Raw genomic sequence first — 17,246 nt, forward strand, 5'->3', positions numbered from 1 at the left:
GGTGGTTCTCTAATTAAACTGCTTTTTTTTACTGAACTGAAAAAATAATTCACCAAAAACCCATTCACCCAGAGAAGTCCTAAGATTTAAAAGATGTTTTTAAACACTGCTTTTTTAAATCAACAGTCCCCTAAAAAATAAATTAGCCTTGAATCTAAGATAAATGTCTAGGTGGCATTCAGCTTAGCATGTCCATAGCACTTGGCTGGGAATTCATCCAGAGAATATAAACTAGTGCCTACACCCAGGGGTGCTGCCCAACTTTTGCACATTGTATGTCAATGACTTCATGCAATGAATTACTTCAGCTGCAGTCAACAGATGAGGTTTTGGTGTTATTTATAAAAAATGCAATAACCCATTAGTTAAAGGTTTGATGGTAAGACTGTCTGGACTTTCTGTTCATCTCAGAGAAATGCTGAAGCTCAAAAGTGGTCCTTCACCCAAGAGAACCTACAGGAAGGTGGTTCATGGGCTTTCCAGCCGTTCAGGTCTGTCCTACACTGTGGCCATTGAGACTTCTGATCCTCCTTAGTATTTCAGTCTTAACAATGGAAAACATCACTAGTATCTCTAAAAAAGCTGTAAAGTTTACAGGTTTATGAAAATATTTTCATACTAAATTAATTTGGGGCATGATGCAGGAGATTTCAGTCGCCTCTGACTAAATGGTACTTGAAGATTCATGGATTTCCTCCAGAAAAAAATTAATTAGCATCTCACGTGGCCTTCCTAAATCATTCTTGTTTGATTAGAGCATGTAGTCTTAAAAAGCATAAAATTTCTTTCAAAAAATAGCAATTAATGTAGAAGTTGTGACAGATCTTGGTAAATTCATCAAAAGATTAATTTAATCTTTGGTAAAATTTCCACCAGCTTCTTAATCCCCACTTCTTTAGTTTCAATTTCTAATCATGGGCGAAATCAGAGCTTTTACTCCTGGATTAAAAAGACCATCATCAAAATTTCATTTTTCTGTTTGGCTGCTTCAAGGCTCCAATGAAATGATCACCCAGCAAATTGACCGAACTTCCTGAGTCACCCATTATAAGGCATATTGTTTCAATGCTGTCGTCATCCACCCAGAAAACTCTTCTTATTTGAAGGTTTTCCAATTTATTGCCACCTTTCTTGCACAGAGGCTGGCTATCTCCCTCCTTCACAAGGATGAGGGCAGGGAGGGACATGCTGGTCACCCCATTCACAGCATCACCTCCTCCCCTGTCGTCCCAGGGAGTCCGAGCATCAGGCTCCCGAGGGACCGTGTCACCCACTCCGAGTGACCTGCAATGTGCTGCCCTGTTTAGCTGACTCATAGGCACTGCTCTAATCAACGTGATGAATAATAATATCATAAAAATAGGTCATTCCTCTTCCTAATTCAATTACCTGACTGCAGCTTAGTCTTTATTCAGAGCTGTCAGCCTTAACCAAGAGGCCAGGTGCCTCCAGGATCAGTGGCACTATGAGTTTTGATGGGGAAAAGGAACCCGAGAAATGGCACAACTAAAGTCACACATGAACAGCGATGGGCTGGTGGCTGCAAACATCTCCTCAGCCGCCAATGGCGTCCGAAGACCAGGAGGATGCACGTTAGCAGCTGCAGGATTTGCCGGCTGCACGCTTATTGCAAATTCTCTGATTGCCGTTTTCTCCTCTCTCTACAGTCCCAATAAAAACCTCCCTGGCGTAGAGCTTCTCAAGAAACCAACCCCTTGAAAACACAAACAAACAAACAGCAATCCTCGCCCTCCAGGCTTTTGCAGTTACAATAAAGCTTTTTGGAAAGGTTTAGAAGCACCACTGAGGAGGTATAAAATTGTTTCCAAAATATTACTAAAGATACAGGATTTGGATACAAATCCAGAGAAACACAGCAGGCACCGCGGTAGGGGTTGAATGGTAACATTCAACTTATATTGCCATTTCCAATGAACCACCACCCTCTCAAAGGAAAGGAAAATGGAAGGTACGAAAAAACCATATGTGCCTGAGAAATTTTTTTAAACCTCGGAAAGTGCTTGTGTACACTAAGATCACAAGGCTGTTCATTATGCAGATTTAAGGGCCTATAAACAGCTGGTAGTCCTGTCACTGAAGTAATTACATTACGGTTTTAGAGATTTAAATCCAGTTATTTGAACATTGTTTCTATTCAGTTCGTCACAGTGGGATCTCTAATTTGTTCGACATAGTCAACAGCAGAGTAGTCTATCTTGGACTAATTAGCCCTCTCGAAATTTAGCAGTACACATTACACAGCACAAAGGCTAGCGTGAGAGTTGCAGGTTCTCCGCCTTCAAAGTGCTCTTGTGATGATAAAATCTTCTGCCGGATAAACATTTTTGTTTTTCTAAGATTACTTTCAGAATTTGTAAAATCCTGCTCAGGAATTACAACTAAAAATGGTAAACAACTTTTTTTTTTTTTTTGGCGGATGAGAAGGTAAATGGAAACTGCACAGATGTTGGTATTTATATAGAAATGATGTTGAATAGCGATTATTTCTTTCTCCTACAAGAAACGAAAGTTGCAACAACACTGTCAAAACATTGGAAAACCGTGCTAGCTAATAATTTCATATTATCAATAAAGACACTTTAGTCAGAATAATCTCAGGGGAAGAAAAATCTCTGAAGGTCATTGCTCTGGCTGGAAATTATTTTGTTGAAATAAAAGCTGCAAGTCCACAGTGAAGTGCATGTAACAAGCTTATTTCAGAGAGATATTGCAGCAAATATCTTGGGCTGCGGTTTAACCCCCATTTATGCCTGCATAAAGACAGGCTGCCACCCGAGGAGGCAGTCCCACCTCTCCCCTTCTTGTGCCACCTTCCCGTGCGGGCACGGATGCGTACGTGGGGAACTGGGTCAGGGAATATCCTCCGGTGGTGGAAAACTAATCGGATAACTAATGTTATTGCCAGTGCTTGCAGCAAGGATGCTGCAGCGACTTGCTCTGCGAGCACCTCGGGGTTGCACAGAGACACTCGACTCCTGCCCAGCCACAAATGCGCTTATAATCCATCCTTGGGGTCACTGTGTCGGGGTCAGTGGAAATTAAACTCATCAGAACAACCTCCTCTTACAAAAAAGACCATTGGAAAACGTAAGAGGGTGTGCTGGCAATGAGCCCTATGAACCTCAGAGCCATAAAGACCTCTACCTCCTCAAATCCCAAAGACATAAGGAAAGAGAAAAAAAGAGAAAGGAGGAAACTATCAGACTGAAAAAAAACCAACCACAAGATCATACCCTGAAGCCTAGAGGTGCCATCAATACAATGCTGTATACTTAAGCAAGTTTCCAGGTTATCATTTTACCCTCCTGGGTTCTTAATTTCAGATGTTGTTTCAATGTGTGATGTTGTGTAAGAGCAGCTGGCGTCCTGAGACCAAGAAACCTGCAGGCAGGCTGCATTTGGCAGAGATTTTTTAAGACTAGCAGGGAGAACAGGAGAACCAGTAATACTAGTACCAAATAAAATACCAGCGGCTATGAGGACATGGCAAAGCAACTGCCCTGCGTGCACAGAAGTGTGAGGTGCCCAGTTCCCTTGACTTCTAATGACGGCTGAGGTCTAATATCTGTTCTGGCCTTTATAAGTGACTGCAACAGACACAGGCTTTCAGATGACCACAGGAATATCCATGGTGACATAAGGAGGATGTACGGCAGGTCTGTGCCCTCTGATGTCACCCAGTGCACCCCAGGCAGCTGGACCATGCTGGAAAGCACTGGTTGGGATAACACAACACTGAGCCTCAGCCACCAGCCCCTGTCCCCGGCTTTGGTGTCACAGTCAGCTGCTCTTGGACCACGACCAACTCACGACCAGGCATAGCCGGAGATGGAGGTGGCATTCAGGACTTTCTGTGTTTGGACCTACAGACACAACTGAGGATATTTTTCCTTTTCTGGGCACTTTGTGATCCTAGGGTCTCTACCTGTTGAAAAGCTGGCTTTGAAATACACGGTCAGGGATGAACCCTGCCATGTTTCCTTTGCTCAGCTGGCTTTGGCTGGCAGACAGCTTTTGGTGTCATCTGTGCATGGGTGTGGTACACGAGCAGCCCTGGAGCTCTGTTTGGGAAGGGTATGGTCTCGGTACACCCATAAAAATGGGAGGCTGGTCCCAAGGGAATCGGTGCTGCTCTCCTCCCTCGCCATCTCCCACCCTCCCTCTCGCCTCCCCCGCGCCCGCTCATCCCATCACAACGGTTTGACGAGCTGGATCGGTCGTTTGATCTGATAAAAACTCAAAGAGGGAATCCTAATTTCAAAAAAAAAGTTAATTTAAAAAGCAGCGTCTGCTAGATCCAGCTGAAATATGGGGGCGCAGATGGGCCACGCACAGCGACCGAGCAGGCGGTGACACTGCTGCTGGTGCCCACAGCCTCCCTCACACCAGGTCGTAATGTGAAATGGCATCTTTAAATCACTGGGATTTTGATGTCCACTTCCCATCTCAGTAAATGAAACTGTGCTTGCATCCCTACCTGGACTACAGCTACGTTTTCCTTTCATTTTACTTTTGTTTTCTAAAACACAACACAAAATCCTTGCTTTAAAAGCACATTTTACAGGCTAAACTGGCTTTTCCAGAGAATACAGAATAATGATGACAACAAACGATAACTTCTCTTGCTTCCAGCTTTGGGGGCAGGCAGAAGGGAAGGAGAAGGCTGTGACCCCGCTGTGATCCGCAGAGACATCAGAAGGAAGCCAGTGCTCCTGGCGAGCACGAGGGGAAAGCTCTCGCCTCTTCTGCAAGAGGCGTTGCAACTAGAAAAGCTTGGGAGCATCTGTAGGAAACAAAGATCCCCCACTCTGGGACTCATTAATGATAGTAATCCTTCTGCACAATAGCATCCACCAGGAGAAGTCCTAAAATACCAATTGTCAGGACTCAGAGCAAATTAAATATACTCAGTACACTCCTACAGAGCCCTCTGAACAACAGCCTACACAGTTGTGCTTTATCAGGGATCTAGGATTTCCAATATTAATTACAGTTCTGCTTAAATAACAGACATGTGACACTTCTGTCATTATAAAAATAGTAAGATCTCACAAACAGAATATTACATGTGGCTACGTGAAGGCAGATGAGTTACAGAAACTAAAGATTCTCTTTAGACAAATTTATCCTTAATGACCAAGCACTAAAAGAGGGAAATGGTAATTTACTTGAATAATTAATGAATATATTTCAATATTATGCTTTTATTACTCATTAAACAAGCATAAAGATTAATCTTTAATTATAATATAAGGAGAAATAGGTTTAAGCCTTCATTTTTTTGTTTCGTAAAGTATTTGCAGAGTGGTTTGGGGGACTTTCGAAGATGACCAAACAAAGGGGGAGATACTTACCACTTCTTCTGAGATATATGACAAAGCCTTGGCCTGTGCCACTGCCTGCTGGGAGAGCTGGCGCGGAACCCCCAACAGCCCAGGGCAGCCCAGCCTTGAGAGGTCCGAACCCAAGTAAATTAACTTGGATAATTGAAGTGGTGAATGAATTTTATCAGCTCTTTAAAATATAATTCATGTTTTGTGCTTTGTTTACTTATGCTTCTTTAGCTCTTACTGTACAACCTATTACGTATCTGATGGAAGGTAGACTCTGTCATACCACAATAAACGGCACAGCTGTAGTGATAGAAATTGGTACTCTCCAATGCAAAGCATGCCAAGAGCCCCCAGATGGGGACTGCGCCCAGCTTTCCTGCACCCAGTCTCATTCCCCAGGGAGCAAAAAAACATATACATGTTTCCCAGTGTTGAGGACATCAAAGATTTTCTTTCCTGCTCCCTCCAGGTGACCCATCTAGTTGTTTAATGTTTTCAATTGATTTACTTTTCAGTAGAATAAGATGGCTTCAAACAGCCAGGGATTTAAAAGGAAAATATAAAAAGGAATGCCAACCAAACAAATAAATCTTTTTCTTTAGTCAACTGAATTAAATAACAGCCAGATGGCAATTAAAAAAAAAAAAAGAAAATAAAAACAGAAGTAATTTGTTTAACGTCTTGCGGCTAGGTAATATTTACAGAGGTGCTATTGGGAGGGAGCTGCGAGGGAACTTCTCAGAGAGAACTGCTTTACTCACTGGATATCGAGTCTGTTTACCACTAGGGTAATAAAACAACCTAATCAACCTGAATTAGGGAATCACAGAGTTTAGATCCATTGATTTAGCAGCCTTGCATAGAGCTGCTGGGCAGACAAGCATTCTCTCACAGCTACCTCACTGCTGAGGGCTTCAGGAGTCAAGTGGCAAGTCCACACCTGAAGCTGCTGAGAAGACCGGACTGGGGCTTCTACTCCCAAATTCCACCCGTCCCCCTACCTGTCACTTCTCTCCCCAAACTGGTCTTTCTGTGAGCTGTGAGAGGTATGAAATGCCATTTATTGCTATCACCTCCATAACTAGCAGTAAGTTGTGTCATGCCGAAGAACACCACTGCACGTGAGAATGACAAAAAGTCCCCAAGAAAGTCTTCTACCACTGCCATGGACAACACCTCATCCCCACTAACCCGTCTCTGTGCTTCAGAGACTTTCTGCTTTGAGCATTAGGATGGATGCTGGAGCAGGGTGAAACAGGAGCAGCGGGTCTCATATTTTTTCACAAAGTTAATATGGAAATGCGATACACGTGGCAAGATTTCAAAGACAGCTGCAGACCTGGTGCTGGTCACCATTCAACTTACCGCTGAGAGGGTGAGGAATGGTGTATTGCTTTTTTTTGCTTGCAGTGGATGTTGAGGACAGCTTGCAAACAAGCGCTCCTTGGTTGCTTGCAGGAGCGTTGCTCTGCTGGGCTTTCCTCAGCCGGACCATATTTTCAAGTCTCTTCAGCCTTTCTTGGGAACGAGAGATGAACTGAGGCTTATGGGTTTCTAGCGCTTCCTAAATGAAACAGAGAAACCGCTTCTTGGTTTTAAAAGAATTAAAAAGAAGGAAAAAATGAGGTATGCAACTAACTGGGTTCAGTAAGAGATTATCAAAGAAAATGATTGCTTGTCCGTATGAAAGTTAGCAATCTGCCTTCCCGTCTGTCTTGACTTCCTTTTACTGTTAGAAAGCTGCCTTGGTGTGAAATTTCCAGATCAGACAACTGAGAATTTCTGAACACCCCCCCCCCCCAACTTTCAGAAAACCTATCCAAAAGGTTTTGAATTACGTATTTTTAGAAGTTATCCAAATTCAAGTCCTTGATGTTTTGCCTATTTCCTTGTCTCACCCCATCTCCGAAGCAGCTTGTCACTGACAGTTCACAAACTTTCCTGTTTATTTAGATTGTCATGCAGATCTATTCATGAATGATCCAGAAAGAAAATGCTTTCCAGTCAAAGGCTGCTTCAACATTTAGGAATGTCTTAGGACAGAAGACAGGAACGGAGATTGGTCTGCAACACGGGCCAGAGGAGAAGGCAGGAAAACACATCTGCTGCTGGGGCTTCGTATCAACCTGGGGTCACATCCACACCACATCCACCACTCGTGGCGCGGGATGTCGTGCGCGTTGGGGAAATTGGCAGTTTCAAGGTACAATTTCAAAAGTGCCTTTGGGAAATTTGTGAATCGCCAAACTTTTACCAGGTTCCTCTACAGGATGGGCAGGTGGGGCTTAGAATGGGGAGCTTTTACAACCAGACAGCCAAACAAGTCTTGGCAGCTAATGCAAGCTACCAAAACTTCGTTGGAAAGGAGAAAAATCAAGGAAATGTGAACTTCTGCCCTCAGCCACTTCCCAGGGAACAAACACCATCCATTAAAAAAAAAAAAAAAAAAAAAGGAAAAAAGAAAAAAGGGAAAAAATTAAAAAATAAAAATCAATCCCCATATTAACAGCAGCAATAACAACAAATTGATATTTTACCCGCAGCGTCTGTGGGGTTGGTGGAGTTTTCTCAGTCTGGGAGCCAGTTTCTGGCCGGGTGAGCGCATCGTTTTTCTCTCGAGTAACATCTGGCGAGCGAGCTGTGGATAGTGTTACCCTGCTGGCTCGCTCCCGCTCATCCTCCTCCTTGTGCTCCTTTATTTTGTCACTTGAACCGCAGAATTCATAATCACCTTTGAGAGATTTAAAAGTTCATTAAGAGTGCATGGTTAATTTTTTATTGGGTTCTCCACCTCATTAGACATAGAGGGCAATTTCTGAAATAAGAATGCCAAGGTATTATTAATAGGCCTCATTAAGCAGAATAGATCAAATCTAATCATAGGTGCTACTCACTGCCCTGTGACACCAAGAGTATCTTTCACATTAAGCCAGACATCACACTGAAGCATAATTAAAGCGCTCGGATGCTTAACTCCACGGGTATTCACTTCCCAAAAGCAAGACACTTCTGTAACACAGTTGCATCATGGAAACCAAAGGATATCATGCTGCGACTTGCAGTTTGAGTTCATTTCAATTTATTGCACGTATTGTAGGAAATAACATCTTGTTATGGACCTTAATCACATATCGTCTCTCTTTGACCATACTGAGACTTTCATAAACACTAGTCTTGTTTTTTTATTTGCTGATAATACGGTTTGCTTTCTATCATTTCTATATATTCATTAGCCAGTGGAAAGAGTCCATGAAAAAAATAATAAACAAAAGGTTAATGTGCATTATAGCATATTATTATGAAAGCTGTCAATTCACATTGAGAAAAAAAGATTTTCTACACTTATAATTAAGCTTTAATGCTCTATGACTTATACTCCCTGCACAAATTAGGACCAAAAGAGGCTATGTGTTCAAAAATCAGAGTTGACAGATTCTCATTTAGAGGACAGAATTAATCCAAAATAACAAAGGAACTTCGGAAGAGCTCCATGTGAACTATTTTGAAAAGTCATACTGGAGTACTTCTTCCTTGCCAAATAATTTGATTTCTAGAACTAAATATCTGGGAATAAAGCCCATTACTGTTTTATTTCAATTTTTGGTTACAATAAACTTAAAATATTTTCCTCTTTATGACATATTGTACATATTATATTGTACTTATAAAAAATATTAAAATGATCTGCATTGAGTACATTTGCCTTATAAAAGTTTGAACTGTATTTCCTCCCTAATACTGTTCTTGTTACCATTTTGGAAAAAAACGTGAAACCTGTGAACATGAAATTAAACCGCTCGATAAGCCAGGTTTACAGAGATGTCAATTAACTTTATCTTTGATAGATCTCGGTGGCTGCTTTACTTTTGTAAAATTAAGTCACTTCCAGTTAGTGAAATGGCATGATTTAACTTCAGGCACTGAAAGCAGAATGTAGGCTTCTCTCATCTAAACGGGTGTTATATTCAGTAGCTTTATAGTCAGTAATGAAAAAGTTTTGCCTACCTGCCTACAAAAAACCTGTAAGACAAAATGCTGTAAGAAAAAAAAAAAAAAGGCTATATGACCACTATAGAATTTTTAAGTTATTCTTGGAGTAAATTTCTCACAAACCTATTGAAACTAAAGCTAAATTAATCTATAGTATATTAGCAGTTGTCTTCTGCAAAAATACATTATGCATGAATACAGCTGCTTGTGCCATCTCCATTTTAGCTATGTCAATAAATGTTGGAAGTAAGACATCCCAACCAGTGCTGAACTAGAAGAAATTATGTTTTACATGCTGAAACCTTGTTGATAATCAATTGTTAAACCTTTTCTTTTTTTTTTTCTTCATGACAACCTCTCCAAACAAGGTATTTCGTGCTATGCCTGTGCACCACATAGTTCAGGCTGTTGTGTCAAAAAAAAAAAAAGTTTGCAGTAGTGAAAGAAAGGTACCAGAACAAGGTTGTAAAAATAACCTCACTTCTGGTGTTTCTTGGTTGGACTGGGAATGCTTGACTCTGCAATTTTAATGTTTTTTCAAGATTTTATTGAATCTACTTACAAAGTAAGCCTATCTTTCTCATTTTAATCTTGTTTTCTATTAACCATAGCAATGTATACAGTCAGATTAGTTGATTGATCTCTCACCAGATGACTCATACTCAGCACTTAAAGCTGGACAAAAATGGACTGACTTTCCATTATTTCACTTTTTTCTTTGAGACTGATCTCATCTTATTATTGAAACCATATTCCTAACAACCACAGTAGGATTTGTACCTTACTTTTTAGGAGCTGGTTTTGCCTGTGAACATTTTCTTCCGAGAGGATCCTTGATGAAGCTTTTATATTGCACATACTACTGGAGACAGATTTTTTTGGTTTCAGGATGCCCTGTGCTTGGATCTCTTTGGATCTGGAGGTGTCTTTGCAGGGATCTCTCTTTTTCGATGAGCCATCGGTAGCAGCAACGATTGCCTTTCTGGATGCTGTATCTGGAAGAGAGCCAGAGGCCGTTCCGCTGCTCCTGCCCATGGTCCGTTGCTTCTTCTTGCTTCCTGACAGCATTTCTGTGAAAGACAGAAAAAACAAGCCCAAATTCTGTAACACGGGAACATTTTTCTTCTCAGTCCTCTAGTCCTCATAATTTTTATTTCCTGCAAAACTGCTTTCAGTCGTATATTTTAAAAGTTGTAACTGATACAAATTTTATCATGGCTGCCATGCAGCTGTACTGCAACAAAATGTTACCGATAGAAATAATCACAGAGGATACTCTTCATAAAAATAAACTGCCGTTCTAAATAATATATACACACTCCGATGGGCAGCATGGAAGGAGTCAAGATACCTCTGACATAAAAGGTATGCTATGTGTCTTTGTCTTGTCTCTTATTCACTTGAAAGGAACATTTTAGGTTGGTTAAACCTGGTCAAGATTATAATTACAGATCCAAGGGTGGCTATGATGAAAACTGAGGTCCAAGTAGTTTCGGATCAGGGTTTTCACCTCTCGGTAGCGGAGTGGCTGCCTCAGAAGCATCACCCATCTCCAACCTTTCTAGTCCCTGTTCTACCTCTGTGCAAAGCTGCAGCAGGAACCAGCAGCAAAAAGGTCCGATTTGTACAAGGTACGCTTTCCCCTGAAATCGTTGTGCTGAGAAGGATGTTGCACAGCAGCTACAACTGCAGGACCCTGCCATGTCAAAGGTGACAGAGCTGGCTGGGTAAGCTCTGTGCTCTGCACACCTTGACAGATGATTCAAGCTGACCACCGCTACTGCCAGCAAAACCCTAGAAAACTGAGAGTGTGGGCAAATAAGCGCACAGAAGTGTCCATTTTTCAAGGCACATTTTAGACAGAGTTTTGAAGGGAGAAGAGGTAGAACAGTAAAAAAAAAAAAAAAATTAAAAAAAATCAGGAAATGAAATCCAAAGAAATACGGACAGCACAGAAAGGGCATCAGGATCAGGAAGCGGGAGAGAAAGAAGGAGCAGATGGGAATTATTTTATGTCCCTATAAACCACTTGGCAGTGGTTCCCAGTAGGCAGGCACCCACAAGGCCATGCACACAGCATGACGCTGCTCTGTCTTCTTAATCGTGCATAAATTGCCTATTAGCAGTCCTAGTCGCAGGCTGACCCGGGACCTAAAGATTTATGTAGATGGAAATATTCAACAGCTATTAAAAAATTCTGAAAGAAGGAAAAAAAACCCAACTGGTTTCAGACCTAACCATAAACCTAAACAAACCAGGCAGGGATTGTCCCGTTTGATATTGTGGACATAAAATGTTTAATAAATGACTGGTGTTTCATGGGAAACACTTTTTAAAAAGCAGCCACATAATTCTTCTCTCTGCTGACTCATTCTCAGCAGCTGCCCCTCTCTAAACACTTCTTTCCAGTGTCTTGGCTGAGGACAGAAGGAAGATTAGAAGTATTTTTCTCCTTTGATCCAATCCATGAGAAAGGGTGAGATGGCACATCACGCTAGACACTTCCTTATCTCATAGTCATTAAGTAAAATTGGATCCTGCAGTGCGGTGCAGGAAGTTTTCAGTTCACTTTCCCAGTCCTTAGTCCACTCACAATAGATGAGAAATATTCTTTGCCACAAAATTATTTTAGTATGCATTTTAGTGATCTGAATGACTTATATTTCTTTTTGGTCATCCTTTTGGTATTTCTGGGGAAATCAGAGGCATTAAGGTACAACATCTAGTGTTTTCCCTTTCTGTTCAGATTAGAAAGCTTTTAACATCTTACGTTTCTTTCTGTAAACTGGACTGACCATACAGACAGGAGTCAACTTCTCAGGGGATTCTCTAGTGAGGGATCCCTAAAGATCAGCATAGACAGAAAAATTAACTTTTTTCTAATTAACTTCACTGAGATAACTCCCATCCTAAGCAATTCCACAGGCATACCGAAAATCTGGTCAAAGCAAGGAAGTTCACACAGAGCTCCCAAATTCTAGGCTAGCATCCAAGCTCTCCCTCTTCTCTCTGGTATAACTTATTTTTCTCCTCACTTTTCACACATTGCAAATATTTGCCTTATCTTTTGTCAAAACTTAGCTCTCTTCTCAGATGAAATTAGTTTTGATGCAAATACTCTCAACAAACTGGAGAGACCCTACCCTGCACATACACTTAGCTGGAGTTCATGCGTATACAGTGACCTGTTCCCTCATTCCCTCACCCATCCCATACATGCAGTTACACGCTGTGTTTCTACAAATGCTTTGTGACATATAGAGGGAAAAAACCTTGGGACGGATTAATGTGGTCATGGGCATCAAAGAGTGTTTGTGGGAGGAGGTAGAAACAGGCAGCATGGTAGAAGATGAAGAAAGCAGCAGGTAGCATTAAGTAACTGCAGAGCGGCAGAGAAGGAAGTCTTTTCACAAAGGCAGCCAAGATACTAGAAGGATAGAGGGGAAAAAAAAAGAGGGGAGCTAAGCCACAGAAAGAACTTGAATGGAAAACAGATTATCTCTTTAAATCATCTTTTAAATTAAAGTAGTTTACTGGCCAGCAGAAAGCAGAGAGGAGAAGAAAAGAAAGTGGAAAGGAGAAAAGAGTTTCTGCTCAGCCAAGGCAGCATCACACTAGGAGATAATTTGCTTTCATATCAAGAAACGGTCTGTGCAACAAATGTGTGTGTTGTGAAGCCAAACAGCTTCTTCGCTGAGATTGTTAGACCGCTCAAACCACTGTTGTGTCCCCAGAGAGGTTATTTGCTATGGCTGGGCATTGGTATCCAAAACTACAGAATGCATCGACAGGGTGGTGAAAATGGGCTGCAAGGTACCAGAATAAAACAGTGGAGACCAGAGTGAGTGAAGGAGTTGTCTGTAAGTCACATTTCTCCTCTCTAACGTCTTAGAATATGGATCTGAACAAAAGAAAGAAGAGTTGCCTGGAGTATTCACACTCCATTTACTCCTAACTACCAAACTAGCTATTTGTGGATATTGGCTTCCAAGTGTAAGTACAGTAACCTTCAAGAACTGAGAATTAAGCCCCAGAAATTTTCTTACATATAGTGCAAATGGAGACAGCCTTCCTTCCTGCACTGCACCCCTTCCCTGCCAAAAGAAATGCCACCAGTGACATTCTGCCCGTAAGGACTGGGGATTCCCGCAAAGATGTGGATTGGAGAGAAAGAAAAGCAAGCCATGAACAAAACTAGGAATGGGGTCTAAGATTAAAAAAAAAGATGATGGCTACTTCTTAGCATTTCATGACAACAAAAGGATGTCTAAGAAAGAATTAAAGCAAGATTCCTTATGAAATTCAGGTATAAACCCACTGCATCCTTTCTGCATGAAAAGTGTCTTCCTTAGATCTTGTACTAATATTATAACTACATCTGAATCCTTATTAGATTCACAGTATGGTGGGGATTTTTTTTTTTTTTTTGTAGTTAATTAAGGCAATAAGAAAAGGTGCAGCTTTGTTCTTGTCTAACATGGAAGGCAATCAGAATAATAATGGAGCCAATTTGGTAAATTCTTTCCTCTAACTCCCTCTTGAATTAACCTTTCACTTCCAAAGGTACACCCAGGTGCAGCCAATCCCCAGGAAAACACAGCAAAGCAAACCAGACATGGGCTCCAAAGATCAACTCCCTCATCCTCAGAGCAGCTGTCAATTACCTTAACTAACAAATGCAGATGCAAATGATATTTAGAAAAAAAGAAAAAGGCAAAGGTACTTAAAGGTAAGATCACAGAGTTTCACTCTGTACATTCTGGAATCGTTTTTAATATACTGTGTGGGGAATTAGGACTGTTACTCTCATTAAGACTATCTGGAATTGTATATCTAAATCCCCACGCACCAAACTTGAAATATATATGCCCCTCTGAGAACAGCTAGAATTGCAACTGGATGACTAGCAATATATGTTTTTTCTATTATCGCAGCTGAAGAAAGACTTTAAAACTAATGAACAAAGACATGCAAGTGTAATGCTTTGGGAGATACAGGAGAACAAAACTTGACGAAACAGAAAGCTGAATGACTCTGTTAATAAAATTCAGTGAATATAGACCCTAGCTGTAAAAATTCAGCTGCATATAGGAGAAAAAGTTAAGGAAGAACATCATAATTACATTTAGAGAAAAGTCATTATTGCCCTATGCAAGAAAGAAAAAGACAACAGTTCAGTTTTTAAATAATGCCTTAGTGAAAACCATATGATATTGGAGGAGTTAAAAATATTCTGTAAAACCAGGAGTAGGTTTTCAAAAGCTCTTTTTTTTAAAGAGTCCTTGATCTCTGAGCAAAATAAGTATATTGTTTTACTGTAAAGTATCTTTTTACATTTTCCTCCCTCTCCCTTCAGGGGGTTTTGCTAACAGGAAGTGACCCTGCATTACAGCAGGTTAAACCTGCTTTTCCTTGAAACACGGACAATTCAGGCAAACATACCCTTTTCCGTTGTTACTTCTTTTTTTTTTTTTCACTTTACAGCGGGATAATGCAGCTTTTCATACTTTCGCATAACACTCTTCCTAGCGTTTCAGCGTGGGTTTTCAACAATTCATGACAAAGTGCTGCTTTGGAATTGGCCAAAGCTCATTTTAACAGATGCGCAGCACCACAAATCCTCCGCGACCACCAAGCAAGCCTGACAAGAGGTGGCTGGGGAAGGAGACACACAGCGTTGATTCACTGTGTGTCATTAACGAGATCAGACATCCCCACTGTAGGTAGGCTTTACGTTATAGACCACCTGCTGGTTTGGGTTTTGGGATTTATTTTTTTTTTAATTTCATAAAAGCCCCATGCCCTGGGCTGCTGAGCTCTCCCAGACCTCCGTGAGGGGAGCTAACGCTGCCAATACCCCAAGCAGAGAGGAGCAGCAATTAACAGTCTTTTACTGTAAGAAACTTCTACCTTCTTCGAGATTTAGACCCAGGTGTATGTAGGCGTAGGTTGTACAGAGCCCACACACGGCTCAAGCAGGCAGGCAGCGATCCATAATCCCAACCAAGACTCCAGCCTCCTGATGACAAAGACTGATGACTCAATTCCTATCATGAATCAAGTATTACCACTCCTAAGCCATACGATCTCAGATGTAAGTAAACAGGCCACATCATCTCAACAGCCTGGTAACACAGAAAAATGGAAACACTGAGAGCATTGACAATATTATTAGTTATTTCAGTGTTTGTCAAGGGATGGAAGATAGGATGGATAATTTATTGTTCAGATCACTGCCAAGGAAAAGACATCACTTTTGATCAGTCAACAAGCTGCAGTCAGCAAGGAGTACTACAAAATTCAGATGTTTTTACTAAAATTTCTGCTGACCAGCAGTGAAACCTCTGTCGCTAACCGCCTTCTGATGTTTGTCAAATGACTCGTTTGCAAGACGCAGTGTCAGCCGCTGTTCAGCATTAGCACCCATAGAAACTCTCCGAATTGCAAAAAATCCTGACAGTAGTGTAGCTCTTCCCATGCTCCCTGATCCAAATGCAATGCTTAATGAGGTCTTGGATTTACCTTTCAATAAAAAAACCTGGGGCTGGATCCTGAAGGACAGGGCTGGGCCACGTCCTTAGCTCCATTCCCAGAATTGTCAAGACCCAAAGTCGAGGCAAGTTTGCAAGCTTGAACTGAGAGAATCAGCCAGACTGTTACTCCTGACGAACATGTCACTGTACCTATACTAATGCTTCTTCAAACAGCCCTGCCTGGTGAAGCTAAGGCTTAATTATCTTTGCTATATCAATAACACCTCAAGCTAAGAGTCTAGATTAAAAAATTATCTCTAACAAAAAAGGTTGGGTTTTTTTCTAGCTAGCTCTTTTGTTGTTTTTTTTGGTTTTGTTTTTAATGGTGTTGACAGCTGTGAACACATTTCTCAGAAGGATGATGCTTTCTTTTTGCAAAAGCTAATATTTGACTGTAGAAAGTTGTACACGTTTGAAAGAGAAAGCTTATCAAGTGTACCTAAGAGCTATTAGGCTCCAAACCTATAATCAGTCCAAAGTAGGAAGAGCTTCTTGATGTCAAGAAACAGCTTGTTTACAGAAGGCTTTTGGCAAAATCAGTGTAGTCCGACACTTGGCTTCAGAGCAAACAATCCCATAATGCAGCTAATCAACGGCACCTAACAATAAGTCTCTCAGTGGTGACTGCCAATTTATTTTCTCAAAACACTTTGCAAATAATTAATCAAACTTCTCTCTTGGTGTTAAATAAGGGAACGCCACTTATTTCAGGGAGCTAATGGGTAGCAACGTGCTACTCGGGACAGGATGTGACGCACCGACGCCAACTGCGCATGAAGACGCTTGGTGGAAGAAGACCGTAATTTGCAATGAGGGCACGAACAAAAAGGAAATGTTCCTGCCTGGCACCTGCAGGAGATCATCTTACACGCTGATCACGAGAATGTATTATCGCTGCAGAATATTTTAGTGGTCAGGAAAGAATCCACCCGCATGATTTGATTTGCCTGCTTGCACCAGTGGGTTCCCAATACCCAGCTGGTCGACAATAGCATTTGTATATTTTGCTAACATTTTTCCCCTTTGCTTCCTATGTGCTGGGACAGGTTAAAAGGAAAAATATTCCCTTTTCATTAAACCTTTCATAATTTGGAGGTTGGTCAAGCACCTGGTAATTATTTTCTCATTGAAGATAATCAGTCTTAGATTTCAGACTCATGTCTCAAATCATCATTGTTTTTCTTGTCATGCCTTTTTGGCCGTGCTATACCAAAGCCGCATCTTTAACAAACCCAACACTCTCAGACAATTAGTCCTTAGACTGAGATGATCTCTGTTCATATTGTTAAGAACCATGGAAGTGGTTATTGAAAATACTTTGAAATTTGCTGCTGCACTTTTGAGACATTCTCTGTAACATCCACATAAC

At 41.2% G+C, this 17,246-nt stretch overlaps 1 protein-coding gene across 2 annotated transcripts in view; it reads right to left on the reverse strand.

The window, feature by feature from the left end:
* The window catches only part of C11H10orf90 (chromosome 11 C10orf90 homolog), a 65,528-nt gene that overhangs the window by 6,870 nt on the left and 41,412 nt on the right, over positions 1–17,246 (reverse strand). For both annotated transcript variants that reach the window (XM_069797208.1, XM_069797207.1), the window contains exons 4-6: positions 10,130–10,414; positions 7,892–8,085; positions 6,720–6,918 (exon numbers count right to left, since the gene is read on the reverse strand). In XM_069797208.1, coding sequence (XP_069653309.1) covers positions 6,720–6,918; positions 7,892–8,085; positions 10,130–10,414 — 678 coding nt within the window. The remainder of the gene's footprint in view (positions 1–6,719; positions 6,919–7,891; positions 8,086–10,129; positions 10,415–17,246) is intronic.

Source organism: Haliaeetus albicilla, chromosome 11 (genome assembly GCF_947461875.1).
Source record: "Haliaeetus albicilla chromosome 11, bHalAlb1.1, whole genome shotgun sequence".
NCBI classification, from domain to species: Eukaryota; Metazoa; Chordata; class Aves; order Accipitriformes; family Accipitridae; genus Haliaeetus; species Haliaeetus albicilla.